This window comes from Neomonachus schauinslandi, chromosome 13 (assembly GCF_002201575.2).
Source record: "Neomonachus schauinslandi chromosome 13, ASM220157v2, whole genome shotgun sequence".
NCBI classification, from domain to species: domain Eukaryota; kingdom Metazoa; phylum Chordata; class Mammalia; order Carnivora; family Phocidae; genus Neomonachus; species Neomonachus schauinslandi.
Window position 1 is genome coordinate 22681793 of NC_058415.1, and position 20894 is coordinate 22702686.

The window sequence follows — 20894 nt, forward strand, 5'->3', positions numbered from 1 at the left end:
CATTTTCATACACATCATGCTCGCTTTTCTTAAAGGGGACAAAATGGAAAAGGAAAATTCCAGACAAGGACTCACTGGGTCATCTCTCCCCATAGATCAATGTTTTCTCATCCTAAGTGGTCTGCTTTCCAAGGGACTGTAAGTTGTTCTTAAAAGGATTTTCACCGCAGAGGGGTGTATGTTCAGTGGAGAATGTGGTAGCACTAAAATGGTTGGTCTGCTTAAAAAAATACTACTACTACACAGGAAACCATAGGGGAAAGGAAAGAGTGGCCATTAAACTAAACTATTAAGAATGGTTGCACTTTACATTCCAAATGTGAAGTTATGTATCAGGGCTATTACAATTGTAGAGTGCTGTGCAGTGGATTCAGTAGAATGGCCATGTAAACTGAAAAGCAAACTAATGTCTCTTCAAGCTCTGGAAACCACAGAAGGAATTTGCTCCCAAGTGGAAGACTCTAGGCAATCAACCAATGAATCACTCACCCAAAGAACAAGAGCTTTGTCTTTCTCATCAACTGTCTTTTATGCACAAGTAGGATATGATCACTTCATACAATTTCAGAAAGAAAACCAGAAGGGCACAGGTTTCAGCACACAGACCTTATTTGAGTGCCGACGGTTTGTATTATGGGAAGGGAAACAGCGTGTTCCTTTCTTTAATTTTGCCATTTAAAACATTCCCATGAAATGTTATACCCAATAAAATAAGTTTGATAAAAATAAAACCCTTGATTGAGATGCTTGTGTTGGGTGGAGGTTAATAAATTTTACTTTTGTGCAAACAAGAAAGCCAACTACAGAAATGAAAAATAGGTTTATAATACATTCACACCCTATGATCTAGCAATCCTATTCCTGAGATTATTCCAAGGAAATACTTCAAAGGAGGAAGAAAGCAGTTCTATATGTGAAGATGTTTAATGCAGCAGTAGCTATTAGAGTTAAAATGTGATCGGCAACGTTGTAGAAGTAGTCTAATAAACAGCGCTGTGTCATTTGATGGAGCCAATAAAAAGAGCTGAAGACTACCCAGAAATATGAGGAAGGAAAGGACTCGAGATAGCTTAATAAAAAGAGCAGAATGCAAAATGGAATGTGTGCTGTGCTCACATATGAATGAATGCATGGGAAATACATCAAAAATAGAAATATTAGGATGGAGAGGTTTTGAGGTTTTTTAATGCTTTGTAGCCCCTTCCTTCAATGATATATATATCATATACATACATATATATCATATATACACATATATACACACATATATCATACATATACATGTGTATATACCATATATACATATGGACCCTTCCCGCCTCACTTTTGCAAGTGGCTTTGCACATTGGCTGTTGCTTATTGCAGAGCATACAGTAAAGCTGGGTTGTTACACTGGTTACTTCACTAACTAGACACAGAGTGAGGAGAATAGAGAAATAGAGAAATAATAGCATGCCCTGTTCACAGCAAGGGCAATAGCCACGTGCATCAAAAATTGCTGACACCCTGGGGCACCTGGGTGGTGCAGTCATTTAAGTGTCCAACTCTTGGTTTCCGCTCAGGTCGTGATCTCAGGGTCCTGAGATCGAGCCCCGCTTCGGGCTCTGCACTTAGCAGAGTCTGCTTGAGATTTTCTCTCCCTCTCCCTGCTCCTCCCACTTGTGCTCTCTCTCAAATAAATCTTTTTAAAAACATTGCTGACACCCTAACAATTAATGGACTAGGTAGAAATTGTGCAAGCCTTATAGCTCATTCCTTTTGGGTGAAATGCATAATATAGCCTTTAAAATGGCAAGAGCTACACACCACCTGGACTCTAAAGGATACCGAAACATGTATTTTCCTCTTGGAGAGGATAGTCCGAATGATTAGTGTTCTAAGAAATGAAGGGAACCCTCCCGATCTAACCTATTAAGTTAAAGTGCACTCACTGGCACAGCCAGCATTTTTCCAGAGCGCGGAGTGAACAAATACCTGTTGTCAGCTGACGGTGCCAGGACGTGAACATGCTGCAAAGCAATTCCAAGTTTCTTTACATATTGTCTTTTCAGAAGGTGACATTTGAGTATGGTCATTTCTAGGGAAAGATGAAAGTGCAAAGGGTCCTGGACACAGAGGCTTGACTTCACAAGACACACAGATAGGCTTGAACCAACTGAACTGGAGTTCCCAGTGACTGTTTAGTTACTAATGGGACAGCTTTTGTTAAAAGTCTGCCCTGAGACCAAGGCATTCACAATTAAAAGGCAGCTGATGAGGTCAATGGTCAGCTAAATGGGACCTCAAATAGCAAAGAAAAGAAAAGTATGACCAGTGCTGTGTTAAATTCTCAAAACAAAGTCTGAAAAAAATAAAAAGATGGAAATTCTTTAAAATTGCTTAGAAATTCTCAAATTTGTTAAAATTGTTAAATTATCAGAAAATGGCATCTTGTTTAATCCCTTCAACAACCCTGTAAGGTAGGTATTTTTATTTTTATTTTATTTATTTATTTATTTTAAAGATTTTATTTATTTATTTGAGAGAGAGAGAATGAGAGTGAGCACATGAGAGGGGGGAGGGTCAGAGAGAGAAGCAGACTCCCCACCAAGCAGGGAGCCCGATGCAGGACTCGATCCAGGGACTCCAGGATCATGACCTAAGCCGAAGGCAGTCGCTTAACCAACTGAACCACCCAGGCGCCCAAGGTAGGTATTTTTATTTCAATTTTGTAGTTGGAGAAAAGTCCTGAGAGGGGCTAAGGAAGTTGCCCAAGGCCATACCCAAATGATAAATCCATATCACACCTGGGATCTGTGCCTGATTCCAAACTTGGGTGTCCTTCCAACACATCATAGTGCCCAGTGGGCTATTTCTGGTTCACATTCTCATTACCAATAGGGCATCACACCTGCTCAACTACAAAAGAACCTTTGGTTTTAAACAACAAAAACAATACAGAGGTAGGTTATAGTTCCCTACTTTTAACTCACTATTAAGGTTTACCATCATTGGGGTTAGGAAACAACCTCTTCGAAGCAAGCAAAGGATAACGGTGGAAAATAATGAACACGCTTTCTTAATATTGAAAATAGAACATACAAGTTTATGTAACAGAAACCTATCCTGAGAAAATTAGACATCCACTTTAGGTGTCTAAAAGAAGTTATCAAGGCTCTACAGAGGGTTTCCTAGATATGCTAATGGGACAGATATCTTAAGTATGGGGATCGGATGGTCAATGAGCTGACCTCGTCAGGATCCTTTCGAAGAATGAATCTAAGCTCGAGCAAAACTAAATGGGAAAATGAGGTATTGCTTACTGCCTCTCATTAGCAAATATTTTTTTAGAGTAAGAACAATGTGGTGGACCTGAGGCAAGCTAGCATGACCATGCCCTGCTGGGAGTAGTATAAATAGGCCTAGGATTTCTAGAAAGCCATTTGGCAGTGTATATCAAAGATCTGAAATAACATTTTATCTTTTGATGCAGTAATTCCATTTCTCGGGATTAATTCTAAGGAAAGGAACAGAAATAAGGAGAGAAAATTATATATGAACATTTTCTTTACAAGGATTATAACAATATCTCAATGTTTGAAATAGCCTACATACCTAACAAATGAGAAATGAGCAAATTATAGTAAATATAACATTGAGTTGTTTGTGAATAAATTTTAATAAAGAAAAATAAAGTCAACTGACTTACAAAAAAAAAAAACCCCAAGTAACCCAATTAAAAAATGGGCAAAGGACATAAATATTTGTTTTTCCAAAGAAGACATACAAATGGTCAACAGATACATGAAAATGTGCTTACCATCACTATTAAGAGAAACAGAAATCAAAACACAAGGTGGTATCACCTTACACCTGTTAGAGGATATCTATTATAAAAAAGACAGACGCTAGCAAGTATGTGGAGTGGGAAGCCTTGGTGCATTATTGTAGGAATGCTCACTGGTGCAGCCACTATGGAAAACGGTATGGAGGTTCCTCAAAAAATTTTAAATACAACTATCATGTGATCCAGCCATCCCAATTCTGGGTTTATATTCAAAGGAAATGAAATGACAATCTCAGAGATATCTGCCCTCTCATGATCAATGCAGCACTGTTCACAACAGCCAAAGGAAAGAAACAACCTACGGGTCCATCAGTGGATGAATGGATAAAGGAAATGTGTGACACACACACACACACGTACGCACGCGCACGCACTCATGCACACACACAAATGACTATTGAGCCTTTAAAAAGAAGGAAATGCTGCCACTTGCAACAACACGGATGAACCTAGAGGTCACTATGCTAAGTCAGAGAAAGACAAATACTGCATGGTATCACCTATATGTGCAATTAAAAAAAAGAAGGTTGAACTAGAAACAGTAGAATGGTGATTGCCAGGGGCTGGGAAGTCGGGGAAATAGAGAGAGGTTGGTAAAAGGGTACAAACTTTCTGTTTTAAGATGAACAAGGTCTGAGGGTAACAACACTGTAGTGTATAACTGAAATTTGCTGAGACAGAACTTAAGTGTTCTCACTACTCCCCCCAAAATAAACATTTGAGGTGATGGATACATTAATTAGCTTGATGGGGGGAATCCTTTCATAATACATACTTCTATCAAATCATTATATTGTACACTTTAAACATCTAACAATTCTTTTTGTCAATTACACCTGAGGCTGAAAACAAGAAAAGAAAAAGAAAGTGAGAAACACATTATAAAACCACACGGACAAGGTGGTAGAACAGAATTAAGACAATAGGCTTTGGAGTCTGACCACCTGGGTTCAAATCTGACTCCAACCAACAATTAGCTGTGTGATCTCCAGCTAGTTACTGCCTCTCTATGCCTGTTTCCTTATCTGTTAAATGAGCATGAACCCCGTAACTACCTCATTGGGCTTTTTGAAGATTAAGTGAGATAATACAAAGTGCTCAAATGTCCTTGAGTTATTTGGTATTTGGGAAATACTCAACAGATGTTCATTCCTATTAATCATCTGTATTACACTGAACATATTTGGTATGAAAATATTGTTTCTAAGAGGCACCATTATGGGGTTTATTTTCTTCCTCATACCTTACTATATTTTCCAAATTGAAATCAGAGGTATATGATACTTCTATGAATAAAAAAAAAATTATCAGGCGGGAACATCTGGAAGCCCTTGGCCCATTGCCCGGCATACAACAGTTCTTCCAAACACTTGCTGGAATGGCACAATGGGTTGTCCTAGACAGCTAATGCCAAATGAGTAATTTACATCGCAGACTGTTGAGAGCTGCCTGTCAATCCTTTACTGTTGGGTTTCCTTAGGGCAGTGCCTCACCCATATCCCCCTCCGTCACCATCAGCAGATTCTTCCCCAAACCCCTCTCCCTGAAATAATTTCACCTTAGTCACCAGCCTGGTGGCCACCTCGCCAAGGGCTTGAGGTCACATCTTCAGTAAATGCTGGTGGGCTGACTGAATCTAATACGATAATCTGAAGAATAAAAACACTCTATAAAGTCAGCAGCTTATTGTTTTACACACAGTAAGTATTCCAATTTTCAAAGAACAATTTCTAACTTTTAATTATGCATCACCACTCCAATTAAGCATTCTCAAGACTTCCACTACATTAGGTCCTTACGGTAGGTTTTCCAACCCTGATAGAAGGCTCATATAACTCAGATTAAATTATGACTAAATGCAAAGAGCAACTTTTTAAAGTACTCAATTTGCACTTAGTTGTATTATAATATTCAGCTTCAAAAGTTCGTTTTGAGAGCAAAGACTAATGCAAGAACAGCCACTTCAAAACAGTATGTCTTGTGTTTTATTGTCCTTTTAGTTCTAATCCTTACCCGCAAAGCTTAAAAGATGGGAGAGTTCCAGTCTTAAGAGAATATGAATATACTCTAATAGTTTTTGAACACACCGATAGTTCACTGTAAAGATTATTGCTATAGATTAGCAATTCTCAAAGTGTGGTTTCCAGTCCAGCAGCCTCAAGATCAACTGGGAACTCGGAGAAATACAAATTCTCAGGTCCTGATCTACTGACTCAAAAACTCGAGAGATGGAGACCCAGAAATCTGAATCTGTTCCTCCTGGTGATTCTGATGCAGTCTGAAGTTTGAAAACCACTTTTCTAGAAACATGAACCCAACTAACAAGCATTTAACTGTTTAAGTGCCAGGACAAAATATGAAGCCAAAGCTTTGGTTGCCTGGAGAGTAAATTCCCCAGGGCAGAAAATAACCCTTACCCAAGCTTCATCTTGCTCAGGGGAGCCCGAAACTGTGGTGATCTGACAACTTCATTGCTGAGCGAAGAGGGAAGAGAAGATATCCGAGAAGAAAAAATCCATGGATCTAGAGCAGAGTGGAGGGCTTGAAATGTCATCACTCAAATTTCAAGCTGATGACAGAGGCAGCAGTCTCCTGATGGCATGAAGCAGCATGCCGAAGTTAAGAATTTGATCTCTCCGATTTGTTGGAAAACTCATTTCGGAAAGTCACAACCTCTGTGTGCCATTAGCACAAATGCCATTTTTTAAAATCCCTGTATGGGGTGCCTGGGTGGCTCAGTCGTTAAGCGTCTGCCTTCGGCTCAGGTCATGATCCCAGGGTCCTGGGATCGAGCCCCGCATTGGGCTCCCTACTCCACGGGAAGCCTGCTTCTCCCTCTCCCACTCCCCCTGCTTGTGTTCTTGCTCTCGCTATCTCTCTCTCTGTCAAATAAATAAATAAGAATCTTTAAAAAATAAAAAAATAAAATCCCTGTATGAACGCTCTATGGCTTTAAAACCAGATGCTACTTACCAGTCACGAAATTTAAAAAAAAAAAAAAAATAGGCCATCAAAAATCCCATCTCTCCACCACTGTGAAGATTATAATTTACGTCAAACACTTCCCTACCACCTGGCAAATAGCAAACTTAAAAAAAAAAAGTTAATCATCATATTGATGAAATATTTTATCCTCATTTTAAGTGCTAGAAACATCTAGTTAACTAAGGAAAGGCATTCCAAACCTAATCTCACTAGGATTTCAATTTTTACCCAGCGAATTTCAATTCCATGGAAGAGTTACATGGCAGAAACCCACATTCAAGGTGCAAAGACTGCGAGTGACCAAAAAAAAAAAACCAAAAAAAAAAAAAAAACCAAACCAACACAAAACAAAACAAACAAACAAAAAAATTAAATACATCTAGGGATAATGACAATCATCTCCTAACATTTTTATAGGTGAAATTGCCTAGCACGGCTCTTGGCACATACAGGCGATCAACTTCTAGTTGAACCTGAATTTATAATCCATATTCAAGGCACAGGGTATACCAGGGTTTCAACAACCCCATGATTCCAGGCTCCTTGGGGACAGGAGTGTGACTCCTAATTTCACAGTTTAGGAAGAAATCACTTTCCCACTCATATCCCCCAATTGTGAGACTGTTGCCACTCAGTCCTGCATCACGTACCTGCTCCTGATCCCCAAGACTCAGAGAAGCAGGCATGACTACTGTATCATTCCCATCTTATGTGTAGGGAAGCCATTGTCTCAGCAGTTCCCCAAGATTCCAAACACCCTGATCAGAGGAATAGGACCAGCCCTCAAATGCCTCTTCCAGTACCTCACTAGCAAATGGAAGTGGTTTCATCAGATTCAAGATAGTCGATGAGCTGTAAGGGCTAGACCCTCAGAAAATCTCACTAGAGAAAGAATCTCAGAAGCGTGGGAAACAAGAAAGCATGGAAGGAAAAAATGCACCAACAGAAAACAGGACTATTTCTTTAACCCAGAGTCCTTTCAAATATGCTCCCCCTCTTCTTGATGGGCAGGTACACAGCTGCACAGCAAGCAAGAGACCCCACTTCCCAGCCCCCCGCGTGACTAAGTCCCAGCCAATAGAAATAATGACCAGATTCTTCAGTCACCTGCTTGCAAAGACATCTGTTTCCTTGGACTTTCACTTTCCCCACTGCTGGCTAGAAGTGGGGGCAAGGGAAGCAAGCATGAAAACACAGAGCTACACTGCTGGTCTGGGTCTCCAGGGGAGACACAAACCCCTGTGGTCTCTAAGCCACTGTACTGGTGGGTCTCTGTTGTAGCAATGTAACTTCTCCCCTCCTATTACAGAAAATAAGGGAGGCAGGCAGGAAAGGAGAGACAACAGAAAATACTATATTAATAAGCCATCAGAGTCTATAGTATAGAAACGTACTTCATTATACAAGGAAGTGATGAGAGAGAAATCAGCCTTAGTAATTAGGGCTCTGCCATTCACTTAATGAGAAGAGAAAATATTGAAAAAACTCTCTGCATAAACAAATATTATTTTGGCAAAAAGCAAACAAAATAATGTTAAATGTATAAAAACAAGAAGGTCTGGATAACAAATGAAAAATATTAAGACAAACTGCCAACAACTTGCTCGATCCTAAGAAAACAAGAACATTAAAACTTCCTTAGGTGCTATTTTTAAATAGCCAGGAAACGCGGTTTAAAAATATTAACCATTCTTTCCTAAAGTATAACAGTAAGTAATAGGTATATGAAGATATGAGCCATATAGCCTTTTCGGGAGGAAACATGCATGGTCAACTTATTAAAAGCCCAGGGTTACAGGTTTCATCTAATCAAATTAATAAAAGCTTGTCCACCAAGAGGAAGACCGGACTAATGAGAGATTGCAATGGCTAGAAGCTGCAGGGAAAGCCTTAATGAGAAGAATGGGGCTCAGTGCTGGGTGTGACTGGCTCAGGTCAACCCATATAATAGATTAAGTATTACCGAGACAAAACCAGTTGGCATCCCACCTTTCCTTTACAGGTTAATGAATTCCACAGCTTTGTGAACATCATCAATCTTAACACTGAACACAAGTCACCCACATGTCTTGAGATGTGAAGCTTGCCAAGGGAGACAATAAAAGATCTGAAGATGCTGCACTCTCCCAGAGAAGAGGATATTCTGTCTCCCAGGGAATCACTAAGAAAAAGCAGAACTTTAATTTGTGACCTCCAATCACAAGAGTATTTTTAAAAAAACACAAATCTTGATGAAGTTATTTTAGCTTCCCAAATAAAAGTGTCATAAGTAAACCTTCAAGTACTGACTATTTCTGGTCCTGAGTTCCCAGTAACTCAGAAGTGTTGATTAGGTGCTAGTGCAGTGCGAGCCCACGACTGAATCTATTTGCAAATTCAAAAGTGCATGCTTAAACTTCCTCTGCACATGTGTGGACTTTGCTTCTAAAACCCACATGAGTGATCCCAAAGCTTTGATTAAAAACAACAAAGAAGGAAGAGGAAAACCACTTATTGGTACTAAAGCCTTTACTGTAATAAACCAAATATATTTACAATTTATACAAATGTTTAACCTTCAACAAAAATACAAAAAAACATTTCACAAGATGCAAAACCAGGAAACAAGTTCATTGGAGACACCACTGCTCTACCAAGCACAGAAGGTGAGGAGAACTGCAAGGAACAGGAAGGTAATCTCGGCAGATCACACAGACAGGAAAGAAGAGGCTCTGCCTACTCCCCTTGGCCCCTCTGTCCACTCTGCCTTGGTGCTCCGTTTGGTCTAGGTAGATGGGTGACCTTCAGTTGATGGATTCGTCGCCTCCTCTTTGTAGACTCAAAGTAGTTTTGTGTCAAGGTTTGGAAACAGGTTTTCGTGGTTTTTTTTTTTTTTCCTCCTTTTAAAGTTACAACTTTTCTATTTCTACAAATTCAAAACATTTTGGCCCGATTCAACTCTAAAAGTTAAACCACATCATGTTTTCAGTAGATGACTTCGTAGACTGTAGCCTTCTTGTCCCCTGAGCCAGTGACTATGTACTTATCATCCACAGAGATGTCACAGCTCAGCACGGACGAGGACTCTTTGGACTGGAAGAGAAAACAGTGGGAGCAGGTTTAATGTGAACAGAGCTGCTCAGGGGCCCTGCGCCTCCCCGAGGTGCCTTCACTGCCGGAGTCATGGAGAACGCCCTGATCAAACGGTCATTCTGGGTGAGGAGCACTGACTTACTTACCTGGAATATACTAGCTCCGTAGGGGGTCCGCCAAGCATTGAGGAGGTTGTCTTTGCCAGTACTTACAAACCACTTACCTAGAGTTAGCAAAGGAACATGGAGGTGAACACGATTAAAATTCCTCCTATACTCTTAGCAACCTGGACTTCAACAAACTCAGAGCATTTCTAATCATGAACTATCATGTCCAAGGGCTTGGCCTAGGACAGGAGGAGAGAGAGCAGGCTTTAAATCAGGGCTCCACTGTGAGCCATCTGTGGTCTTGGGTTTTGTCTCAGCAGCAGCAGGGACCGTGTCAGCCCCACGAGCCACCGGATACACTTGGGACAGCATCACACCCAGCACAAGTGGGTCCTCAAATACTGACTCGATAAAGCTGCTGTCCTTTTAGTCCATTTCCTCATGATGAAATTGGGACTGGGGAGGATTAAAGGATGAACCTAAGTAAAATGCCAGATACAATGGGCTCAGTGACTAACAGCTACTCATCCCTCCACCCATCTCGAGAACAAGGATCTGACCCCACGTGAACTTCTTCCCTCTTCATCTTCACCGCAGAGTATGTAACAGTGTGGGGCAAGCTGAGTGTGCCCTTCTCTGATCCTAGTTCCCTATGCTGCTCAGCCTGTAAGAACTTCCAACGTGGCTGCCCCAGGCTTCTATAAATCCTGCCCCCTTTCAGAGTGGTAACTAATTGCCCTCCACCTCTGCCCCAGACTTCCCCGCTTAAGAAAAAAAAAAAAATCTGTGTCAAAACCTTGTATTAGGCAACTACATCCCCTGCTGACTTTTCCCACATTAGGAAAACAGGCTGAAACGGACATCACTATGCTCTGAGGAACATATTAAGACAATAGAATTATTGCATCCAGTTGCTCAGAGAACATTTTTTCCAGACATGATCTCTACTATTTTTTTTAAGAAGTATTTTCCATTGAGGCCATTGGCGTCCTCCAGTTTCCTTTCAGCTCAACTCACCACAATAAGCAAATTTTAGGGACAGCACGCAGCTCTCATGGAGATGCAGCTGGTACTTGTCAGGCTTATTTACGTGAAGAACTTCCACATTGCTACTCTCCATGCCCACGGCCAGCCACTCCCCAGTTGGGCAGTATCCAAGGGAGAAGATCTGTAGGAAGCAGAACAGGCTCGCTAGTGATTTTGCCCAATAAACCCAAGAAGTGAAATGGCAACCAGAAATGGGGGTAAAACAGCAAGAGAGGGGGATGTAATCAGCAAACTCCAGACTGCAGTATAGTCCACAGGACAAGAGACCCAACACAGACCAGCCAAGTGTTAAACATCTTTAGGAAAACAATCAGAAAGCTTGGAATACGTACATCACATGTGATGAAGTTATTTTTTTTTTAATTTTACGTACTTAAGTCATCTCTACCCCCAATGTGGGGCTTGAATTCATGACCCTGAGATCAAGAGCCGCATGCTCTACCAACTGTGCCAGCCAGGTGCCCCCAAGAAATTATTCTTAATAATAATGACATCTGTGTGTAAGTATGTTCTAATGTGGTCCTTGTCTTTTGCAGATACTTAACTGGGATGCTTGTGGATGAAATGATACAATTTACTTTAAAACGATCCAGTGTTTGGGGGCAGGTATGATACAGACCAGCCTTGACTGGTCATGGGTTTGCAACTGTAAAGCTCAGTGATGGGCAAGTGGAGTTTACTGGACACTTCTCTGTACTTCCATATATGCTAGGGCATTCTCTGCACCCATGTATATTTGAAATTTTCCATAAGAAGTTTTTTTTAAAAAAAAAGGCAGACCAAAAACAGTACCCTAGCTTATAAAGGGAATGAGGAAGACTCTAAGAAACTCCACAAAAGACTAACAGGACATGAAATTGAGTAATATGCATAGCTGTATGCAAGTAATGATCAAAAGAACAATTCCACCCACAGAAGACACTTAAAATGGCACCATCTTTCCCCAAAACAAGCCTAGGTTCAGACACTCGACATCTAACGCATCTCCACGATCCACAAAGTTGCCATTTCATATCATTTCAAACCTCCATCAATCTAGTCAGCCACGAGTCCATTTTCCCAGGGATGAATAATAAAATGGGCATCCACAGAGACAGCACCGCATTTTTTTAAGCCCCCTAATGCAAGGGAAATGAACTAACTTTCAGAGCTGTCGTGATTTTTTCTCGACTCCTCGTGATAACCCTGCCTATTTTTCAAGCTCTCTTTATATGTGAATCAAATAATCATCTCTCACCCCACGTTGGACGGTGGGAATATGTTCCAACAGGTCAAACTGTAGGCTCTTCACTGAGTAAGTTCCTTCAATGAACTCATACATAAATAAAACTAACAGGTCTTCACCGATAGGGTTTTAGAAACCACTCTAAGCATTTCAGGGACACTGTCTGTTTGTCTGTGGGGGTTGTTTTTGTTTGTTTTAAATCAGCGTCTCATAGTCAAGGCTGGTCTGTCTGCCTTGTTCTTACTAAGGTGGGGTGTGAAGGAGGGAGAAGGATGCCACACGCAGACCACGTCAGAGATTGCCAGGGGCAGGGAGTGGGGAGCCCGTCACCTGGGAGGTAAAGTCGTGCTGCTGCAGCTGCCGCCCCTCGCGCAGGTCCCAGGACCTGACTGTGTTGTCCAGGCCGCCCGTCCAGAGCTTGGTGCCGTCGTTAGAAATGTCAATACAGCTGGCCCCGTCTGTGTGGCCCTGGAATTGCCTGATAAAACAAACCAGATTGAATAATGATTTCCTGCCCAAGCTCAAGGTAAACACTGTTGTGTTGTTAGCTTTGGACTCGGTGTGCATGTGTCATCTCTTCAGTGTCTGCTGATGTGCAAGATCACACTAACCTTCCCCCGAGGAGGGAGTAGCACCTGCAGATTTTCCTTTTCTTTTTTTGAGGTCCAAGTGCTAAAGACGTGGAATGCCATTTTAGGTCATCACACAGGAGGAATAAAATACGCTCTTATAGCTCTTCTTACAAATCCGTCTGGAAGGGAAAATTCTTCCCAGGTCTGGAAAAAGTGTCTGAGTGTTGAAGGGGGTGCGGGGGAGGACAAACACACAGAATCCCAAGTATGTTCTGTAAAGAAAGATGTAGGCCTGCATCACGACATTACGAGCTCAGGGTCCAGAAGCACTTACTTTTCCATGAGTGAATCCACACAGCGATACCCTTCATGGCAACAAAGCATATGAGCTCACATATTTACTCAACCTTGCTTTCTGTATTAGAAAGAGCCCTACATTAGGAAATCTGGACTCCCAGAGACAAAGGGTCATGCTGGCCTCCTGACTCAGGGGCCAGCATGAGACAAAGCTAATTGCCGAGGCTGACCCATGGGCACCTCAGCGGGGAACCTGCCTTGAAGCTGAGCACAAGGTTGTTCTCTTAAAGGGAACTCTTGTGCTTCAGTCAAAAAACACTACCAAAACCAATCAACCAACAGGGATTTGCAGAGTGCCGATGCTCTGCCAGGCCAAAGGCGGGGGGTTTGCTGAGGGAGAGGCCAAGGTGAGCCATCGCAGGGCTGGTGATTTGTGGATCCGGACCTGGTTTTCCATGCCAAGAGGGAGCCAGCAGGGATGTGACCAGAACAGGCCCAGTCACTATGGTGAACCAGGAGGGATTCATTGGAGTGGCTTGAGAATTTCAACACCCAAAGTTTCTACGTCTGTCCTTCCTCTAGGTCCCCCTCACCTTATTGTTCCCGCAGAACTCCAAACTTTTAAACTGAGCTTAGAATTTAAAGAGCGTGGAAGATAAGACAAAAGCACCACTTGCCATGAATTCTGAGACAAGAACTATCACTTCAAAGACTGTTCCTCCAAAAGCTATTCTTAATGTCCACCTTAGTCCTCTCTCCTGCACGCACCCAACCGTCCCCACCCCATCCCAGGCACACGTACCCCAACCAGCCCCACTTTCCTCCAAGACTCCCCATAGGTCATGCAGGACTACTGAAGTCCCAGGTTCATCTTTTGAAAGTTCTGCTATTCCTTCCTTCCCTCAAACTGCTCTGGAAACCCAATGACCTCTCTGCATTTCACCCCTGCCTTCTCTAGAACTCATGAAATACTTTACTCCTTGACTACAAATGCCTTTCTCTGCGGACTTCAGGTGCCTGGTGGATGTTCCATCCCTCTGTCCACAAATCTCAGCGCTACTCTTAGGCTCCCAGAAGATAGGTTTAGACCATGCAGGGTCTCAGTAAATACTGAGATACTGAGCAGACTCCATGCCACCCTCTCACACAGAGTAGCCGTTAGCCACATGTGGCCAACCCAAAGTGGGCAAGACATTCATAAAGCACTACCCCATTATACCCAGCAGCTGTTTACTCCCGGGGACCGGCACAGAGCAGGGGTTCGGAGCACAGACATGAGAACAGCATGCCTGCGCCCCATCACATCTCCCCCACACCCGACTGTGTGAGCCAGGCAGGCAGACTTAACCTTTCTGTGCCTCAGGGTCCTCACCTATAAAATCAGGGTAATAGCAATGCAGACGTTATAAGGATTAAATGGATTAATATTTGAAAAGCCCTTAGCATTAAAAATTTAAAAGTGTTATTTATTCAGATTTTTTTTAAAAAAAGAAGAAAAGAAAAAAACAGCAAACACTGGCCAGGCTAAAAGTCTGAAGGGGCTGTCAGCTACAGCTATGTGTGTCCATTGTGCTCATTCTGAGCTGCCCAGCACATGACAAGAGAAAAATAATGGTCACGGCATCAGCCACACACAGGGACAGAGTGGGGCCCAGTGACACTGACTGGATTCCTACAGGGGTGGTTTGGAGGGAGACGAAGCTGCTATACTGACTTCGAAAGTCCATCCATTCGCTCTGGCACATGGACCCAAAGCATCAAAGGAGCCCTGCTAAATCATTCACCAGCCTAACACCACACCATAAATGAAGAGCGTTTCTGAGCAAAGAAAACGGAATGAAAAAGCGGAACACACATCAGGTTTCCCTGGGATGTTTAACTAGTGCTTCCCTTTGTAAAGACTTTTCTGTAACATCTCTGGTGTGGACTCTTGACTTCAGCAGAGGGAAGGCACTGGCTAGAGCCAAGGACAGACACAGAGGTGGCAGGACTGCAGCTGTCACCGCAGTTAAGAGAACAGATTGCAGGAAGCCGGGCTCATTCCTAGGGTGGAATGACTCCTGGACAGCACTGATTTAGTAATTGAGAAACATGCACACTTTAAAACCATTTTTTGGGCAAAGTTCATGGAATCTCCTTTTAAAAAATATATATTTATTTATTTATTTGACAGAGCGCGTGCTCACAAGCAGGGGGAACAGCAGAGGGAGAGGGAGAAGTAGGCTCCCCGCTGAGCAGGGAGCCTGATGCGGAGCTCGATCCCAGGACCCTGAGATCATGATCTGAGCCGAAGGCAGACGCTTAACTGATTGAGCCACCCAGGTGCCCCTGGAATCTCCTCTTCTAATATCCTTTTGTTGATTTTCTGTTATCCTTTATCACTTGGCTCCTGTTTACACAAACAAGGTTCTAGCCAAAGCCAAAAGCACCTAGTATTAAGGACCCTCCGTACCGCCAGGTAATCCATGGTATGTATATGTCAGGAATATATTTTGAACAAGTCTCGCATCTGTAAGTGGCTGAAGAATGGGGATGTTGGGGAGGTAAAAGGAAAGTGTGGGGGACACCGAGCACAGCAGCAAGGCTATAAGCCCCCCAGAGGGGCAGGGTCACAGTTTTGTCTTCACACCCCCGATGCCTAGAGCTCCAAGCCTGGCACACAGGAGGCTCTTCACACGGGCTGAGAGCCTGGGTGCAGGCCCAGAAGCAGGAGGTCTTCAGGCCCAGGTACCCAAGGAGGGAACCCCCACCCTAGAAAACCACTGCTGCTCACCTCACCAGCGTCTGGTTGTGCAGGTCCCAGACGGCAATGTTACCGTCACTGCAGCACGAGAAGCAGACCTTGGAGTCGGGGCTGATGGCCAGGGCGTAGCACGCGGGGGCCGAGGACGTCAGCTCTGCCTTGATGCGCGGGGTGGGAGCCGCCAGGTCCCAGATGGACAGAGTACTGGCCTCCCCTCCCACGATGAGGGTGCAACCGTCAGGGAGCAATTTGCAGGAACGGATGTAGTTATCCCTGTTCTGTGAAATAAACGTAATTCACTTGCTATGATGCATGACCAAGCAATAACAATACCATGCTCTCTAACTGCTATCTTGGTTTTTGACTTGAAAAAGTGGTATTTCGTGGACACCTGCAAAGCAAGAGTTCTGTAGCAAAGATTGGGTTCCAATTGTAACTGTCCCCTTTGAAATAGTCAACAAAACAAACTCCGAGGCTCGCTCGGGCATGTGCAAACACTAAATGGAACTTCTCCTGACGTCCAGTTTCCTGCTGAGTAGAAAGAACTGAAATGATCAGCGGATGTAAGGTAGGTGTGCACGTACTTCTCTGTGAAGAAACCACTTTTCAAAGCTAGTTTATAAATCTCTGACCTCATCACCCGCCCTTATTTACTATTTGGATAGTGCGGACCTGCTGCCTACCTTCTGGTTTTCATTACTCTTAAATCTCTATCTAAGGCTTGTGCTGACTCTTCATTAGCCACGTGGCTCCTTATTAGAACTTTAACAGAGCTGCTTTCTCAAGGGGTAATACGGTTGCTGCCGTATTCAACCCTCTCAGTCCAAAGAAATTGATAAAAGAGGTCATCTCTCTATCAAAACCAGCACATATTAAAAAAGGAAGGTGGGAGGGGCGCTTGGGTGGCTCAGTCAGTTAAGCATCCAACTCTTGATTTCGGCTCAGGTCATGATCACGGGTCGTGGGCCCCGTGCTGGGTGTGGAGCCTGCTGAAGATGCTCTCTCTCCCTCCCCCCCTGCCCCCACCCCTGAAAAAAAAAAAAAAAAAAAAAAAAAAAAAAAGGAAGGTGGGACCTAAAATGACCCTCCCTTCCCTGAAAGAAATAACTGCTATCCTTCAACCCAAATAGACAGAACTGAAGTTCTCGCTACATAAATCTCAAAAAAGGTGATGAGTGTCACAAAATACTCCTCCTATTATAGGATGTTGGCCTGTGTTGAAGCACATTGAAATTTCATTAATGGAGATCTTTTAAAGTTATGTGATTAAAAAGTAAATCAATAACTCCTCAAAAAAAAAAAAAAAAAGGCTTTTGTATCTCAAAAACACCACTGTTCTTTTTTTTAAACCTCTGGCTCCCGAATCCTCAGCAATGGCTGGGCAGGCGGTGGGTAAACCGCACCACTGGCCGTGGCAAAGCGTAGGCAGGCCCCATATCAGGGGCAGTGTGGCCCTGATTCTGCGTCAGGCCAGTGGTATGTGGGCTATAAACTCTGGGGTCACAGTTTATAGAGATCGGAACATGTCCCAACATGTGCTATGATCCTGAAAAATGCAAAACGGTATTCTACTCTGGGAGCAGGTGGATTAGGGTACTCCGGGAAAGCGTTCTCACCATTCCCGTTTCGCAGGCGGCCGCCCCCCGTTTTTTTGCAGTGTGATCTATTAACCTTTCCTGAAGTTCAGGTAATAAAACCCAGCCAGCCCTCCCAGGTCTCCCTGAAAACACAGACCCCGTTCAGAATGCTTTTTTATGCCACGTTATCAAATGTTTACTATTCAATATTTATCCGAAGGCCGCAGGGAAATTAAAAGTTGGGTGGATTGCAGGGCTCAGAGTCCAGGCCTCGCTGTGCTTTCATTCATTAAATGGGAAACCCCCTTTTGAATACACATTCAAACAAGGACAGCTTCTGTAAACTACTGTGCAATGTTTTTTAAAAGAAATCCATCAACTCTGGGATTTAACTGCCGAAAGAGCAACAAATGAAACGTTCACATTTCAGGGAGAGGGGTGGGGGAGCTAACTAGCTAACACAGGAAACAGAAAGGGCTTCCATTTCCTCCTAATGGGAATAAAACCCAGGCCCAAACAGCCATTTCCTTATTGAGTCTCCAGAGAGACATTACCCTCGTGCGCCAGTTCCTGTTCGCTCACCAGACAGTCGAGCTGAGAGACGGGGCTCTTGTTGCCGGGGTGGCTGATGTCCCAGACCTTGACGCAGCCCTTCCCGCCCGTGTACACGTGTCTCGTGGGGTTGCTGATGGTCACGGCGCACACCACCTCCCCGTGGTTCAGGGTGTTGATCTGGCGCGCGTGCCGGGGGATTCCAGGTCCAATGAGGGCGTCGGGGGGGAAAGGGACAGGCTGCATCTGACCGTCTGCAGTAACGTGGAAGGAGTATGCACTTTTGGAGAGGGGGATGGTTGGAGAGAAAGACAGGAGAGGAGACAGAGAAAACATTTATCATAAAGCAGCTGGTCATTAGCTCTGCAGCATCTATAAGGAAGACAAAGAAGGGAACGATTCTCCTTAGGATTTTCTTGAGATCAGTAGAAGCTGAAGTATTTACCGAAGGAGCAAATTTAAAATACATAATAACGGAAGCCTAGGGTGTACCAAAAGACAGGTATATTGAACTATATTTTTTAAGTATTTAACTTATTTTTCAATTGTGTCTAACCATTCCATAAAGCATTCCTTCCAATCCCATATAAAATGCTAACTATGCTTCCAAACTAACATAAAATACCTCCTTCCATGTACACTGTATAATTTTACGATTTCTTAGCATAATTTTAAATGATTATTTTTTATGCTTCAGATGAAGCCCTTAAGAACTCGTAATAATTTCACACAGTAAACAGTATATTTCAACACTGACAAACAAAAACAGTTTTCTCAATGCACCAGTTTCAGGCTTGAATTTACTCTCGCATAATCAAGAGAAAATAATAAAAGATTCTCTTACATCAAATAGCTTGATGATAGATTTCAAGTTTTCTCCTCGACAATCTCCCTGTCTCCTTTAGCCATGAACCCCAGTTTTATCCAAGGCAGCAAAGCTACTCTTTGCTTCGCCATGTTCCCACCACTGAGATGTACGTGGCTCAACATACATGCACTGCTGAAGATGCTCCCTCTTTTCTTACTCCTTCCTAATGCCTTAAGTATGAGCAAGGTGACCCGAGCTCCACCAGCCCTTGGGGGCCACAAGCTGACTCTGAAGATGGGAATCAACTGCTGAAGGAAGTGGAACACAAACACAGGATGCAGAGCCCTGCTGACAGCCGGTATCTTTTTATGGGAGAGAGAAATAAACTTTTATGTTACTTCAAGCTATTGTTTTCCTCCCGTGTTCAATACGAACAAACCTAATTCTAGGACATTCTTGTTTCCACCCCAAAATCTTAAAGCATATTGTACGCTTTAAGATCTAATGACTTAAAATCCAAGCACTAATATATCACAGGCATTATAAAACATGCACAGAAGAAAAGATACTTTAGAGGGTGGAAGATGCAGAAATGCTAATATCCACCCCCAACATCCAAACGGATGGAATTAGGTACTTTGAAGACCACTGCTTTCACTTTCTTCCTATCTGAAGCCATCACTAGGCATTCTAGAAGTTCAACATGAAGTCTTTTCTATAGGTCTGCATACATAACAAATGAAGTATGTAGAGTTTCCTCCTGTCCGTGACCCACTGGGTAAGTCTGGGCCCTTTATGGAACTTGTCATTGGCACCCTGCAGTCCCTTTACAGATCTAAAGACCATGGGTATTAACACAGAACTCAAATTTTCATTTTAATGCTAACTCAAATTTTGTAAAATAACTTAGCATGCACAAAATTGAAAACTGATACAGGGTTATCAGGTTTCCAACCTGCTTGCACATAAAACCTACATACTTCCCTAAGCTTGAGAAGAAAATATATGCTGTTGTTTTCACTCTATGAAAGCAAAATACCAAATACATGAAGGCTTGAGAAAGAACTTCCCCTTCTCCCAACCAAATGACACGATCTTAGAAATATGTTATTTCCTGACAAACTGGTTCCAATAACTAATATTACATGGCTAGCTGGACCAAATCCTTAACATTACTCTTAATGTGAATCATTGAGCACACATAATGGGAACCCTACAGAATGTACTAGAAAATTAATATACAAAACAACCATAGCTCAAAGCCCTTACATCAAAACAAGCCACTAAATCCCTTATTTTTTTATCCCACAGTATCCTTTGGTGTCCTTAGTTAACATATCACACCCACATGATATTTTAATACATGTGCATTGAACCTATGCCATTTATTATGGGATATTCAGAGTTGGGATCAAGTAGCATTGTACTGCCCTTGAAGATGGGACCACAAGAGCTGAAGAATTCTTCAAGGTCCAGGAGCAATTATGTGACCCCCTAAGCTGGGTCTGAAAATGACAAACAATGAACTAGGTAAAGCTGGAGAAATGACCAGAGTGTTTCATGAAACAATCAAACGGAACGTATTTGGTTAGAACAGTGGTTGACACAGGGGGAGAACTTGCCTCTTAAAGCTTTCTTTAAGAGAATAATGGCACACGTGAAGGTCTGTTTCTTTGTCTGCCATAAATCAAGGTGGGCACCTCCAGGGAGGCACTCTCCATCAGGTACCCTTTTAGCAATTCTGGATTTTTAGGGGAAGAAAATTTTACCTTGCTTCAATTGGAAACCCTCTTGTTACTGAGTTCAATGTTCCAGATTAAAACAGATGCATGAAGTGTAGACAAGAGAGCTGTACACTCCTTTTTTGGAAGACACCCACCTCTCTCCCAGGTGTCTTCTTCTTTAAACCACACAGGAGGTCTGTGATCATCATACTGAGGCAATTTAAAATTGATTCACAGAGCAGTGACCTGCTGCCAGAAGCTGGGAACATTTCTGGGTCCCCGGGGAAATGCACAGAGATGTTAATACATCAGTCACAGGGGGCCTCACAGGAAGCTGGTGCCGCCCGCGGTGCTGGAGA

The 20894-nt window shown here is 42.9% G+C and overlaps 1 protein-coding gene across 29 annotated transcripts in view; it reads right to left on the reverse strand.

The window, feature by feature from the left end:
* Positions 1-9301: 9301 nt before the first annotated feature.
* Positions 9302-20894, reverse strand: part of TLE1 (TLE family member 1, transcriptional corepressor) — an 87985-nt gene continuing 76392 nt past the window's right edge. For 18 of the 29 annotated variants that reach the window (XM_044920534.1, XM_044920533.1, XM_044920542.1 and 15 more), the window contains 6 exons: positions 18034-18283; positions 15905-16152; positions 12593-12740; positions 11008-11158; positions 10030-10106; positions 9302-9883 (listed from right to left, as the gene is read on the reverse strand). In XM_044920534.1, the coding sequence (XP_044776469.1) occupies positions 9776-9883; positions 10030-10106; positions 11008-11158; positions 12593-12740; positions 15905-16152; positions 18034-18283 (982 nt within the window). In that variant the 3' untranslated portion in view covers positions 9302-9775. Of the gene's footprint in view, positions 10107-11007; positions 11159-12592; positions 12741-15448; positions 16153-18033; positions 18284-20894 lie in introns of those variants that run through there. The other 11 variants (XM_044920532.1, XM_044920530.1, XM_044920537.1 and 8 more) reach the window with 3 other exon arrangements.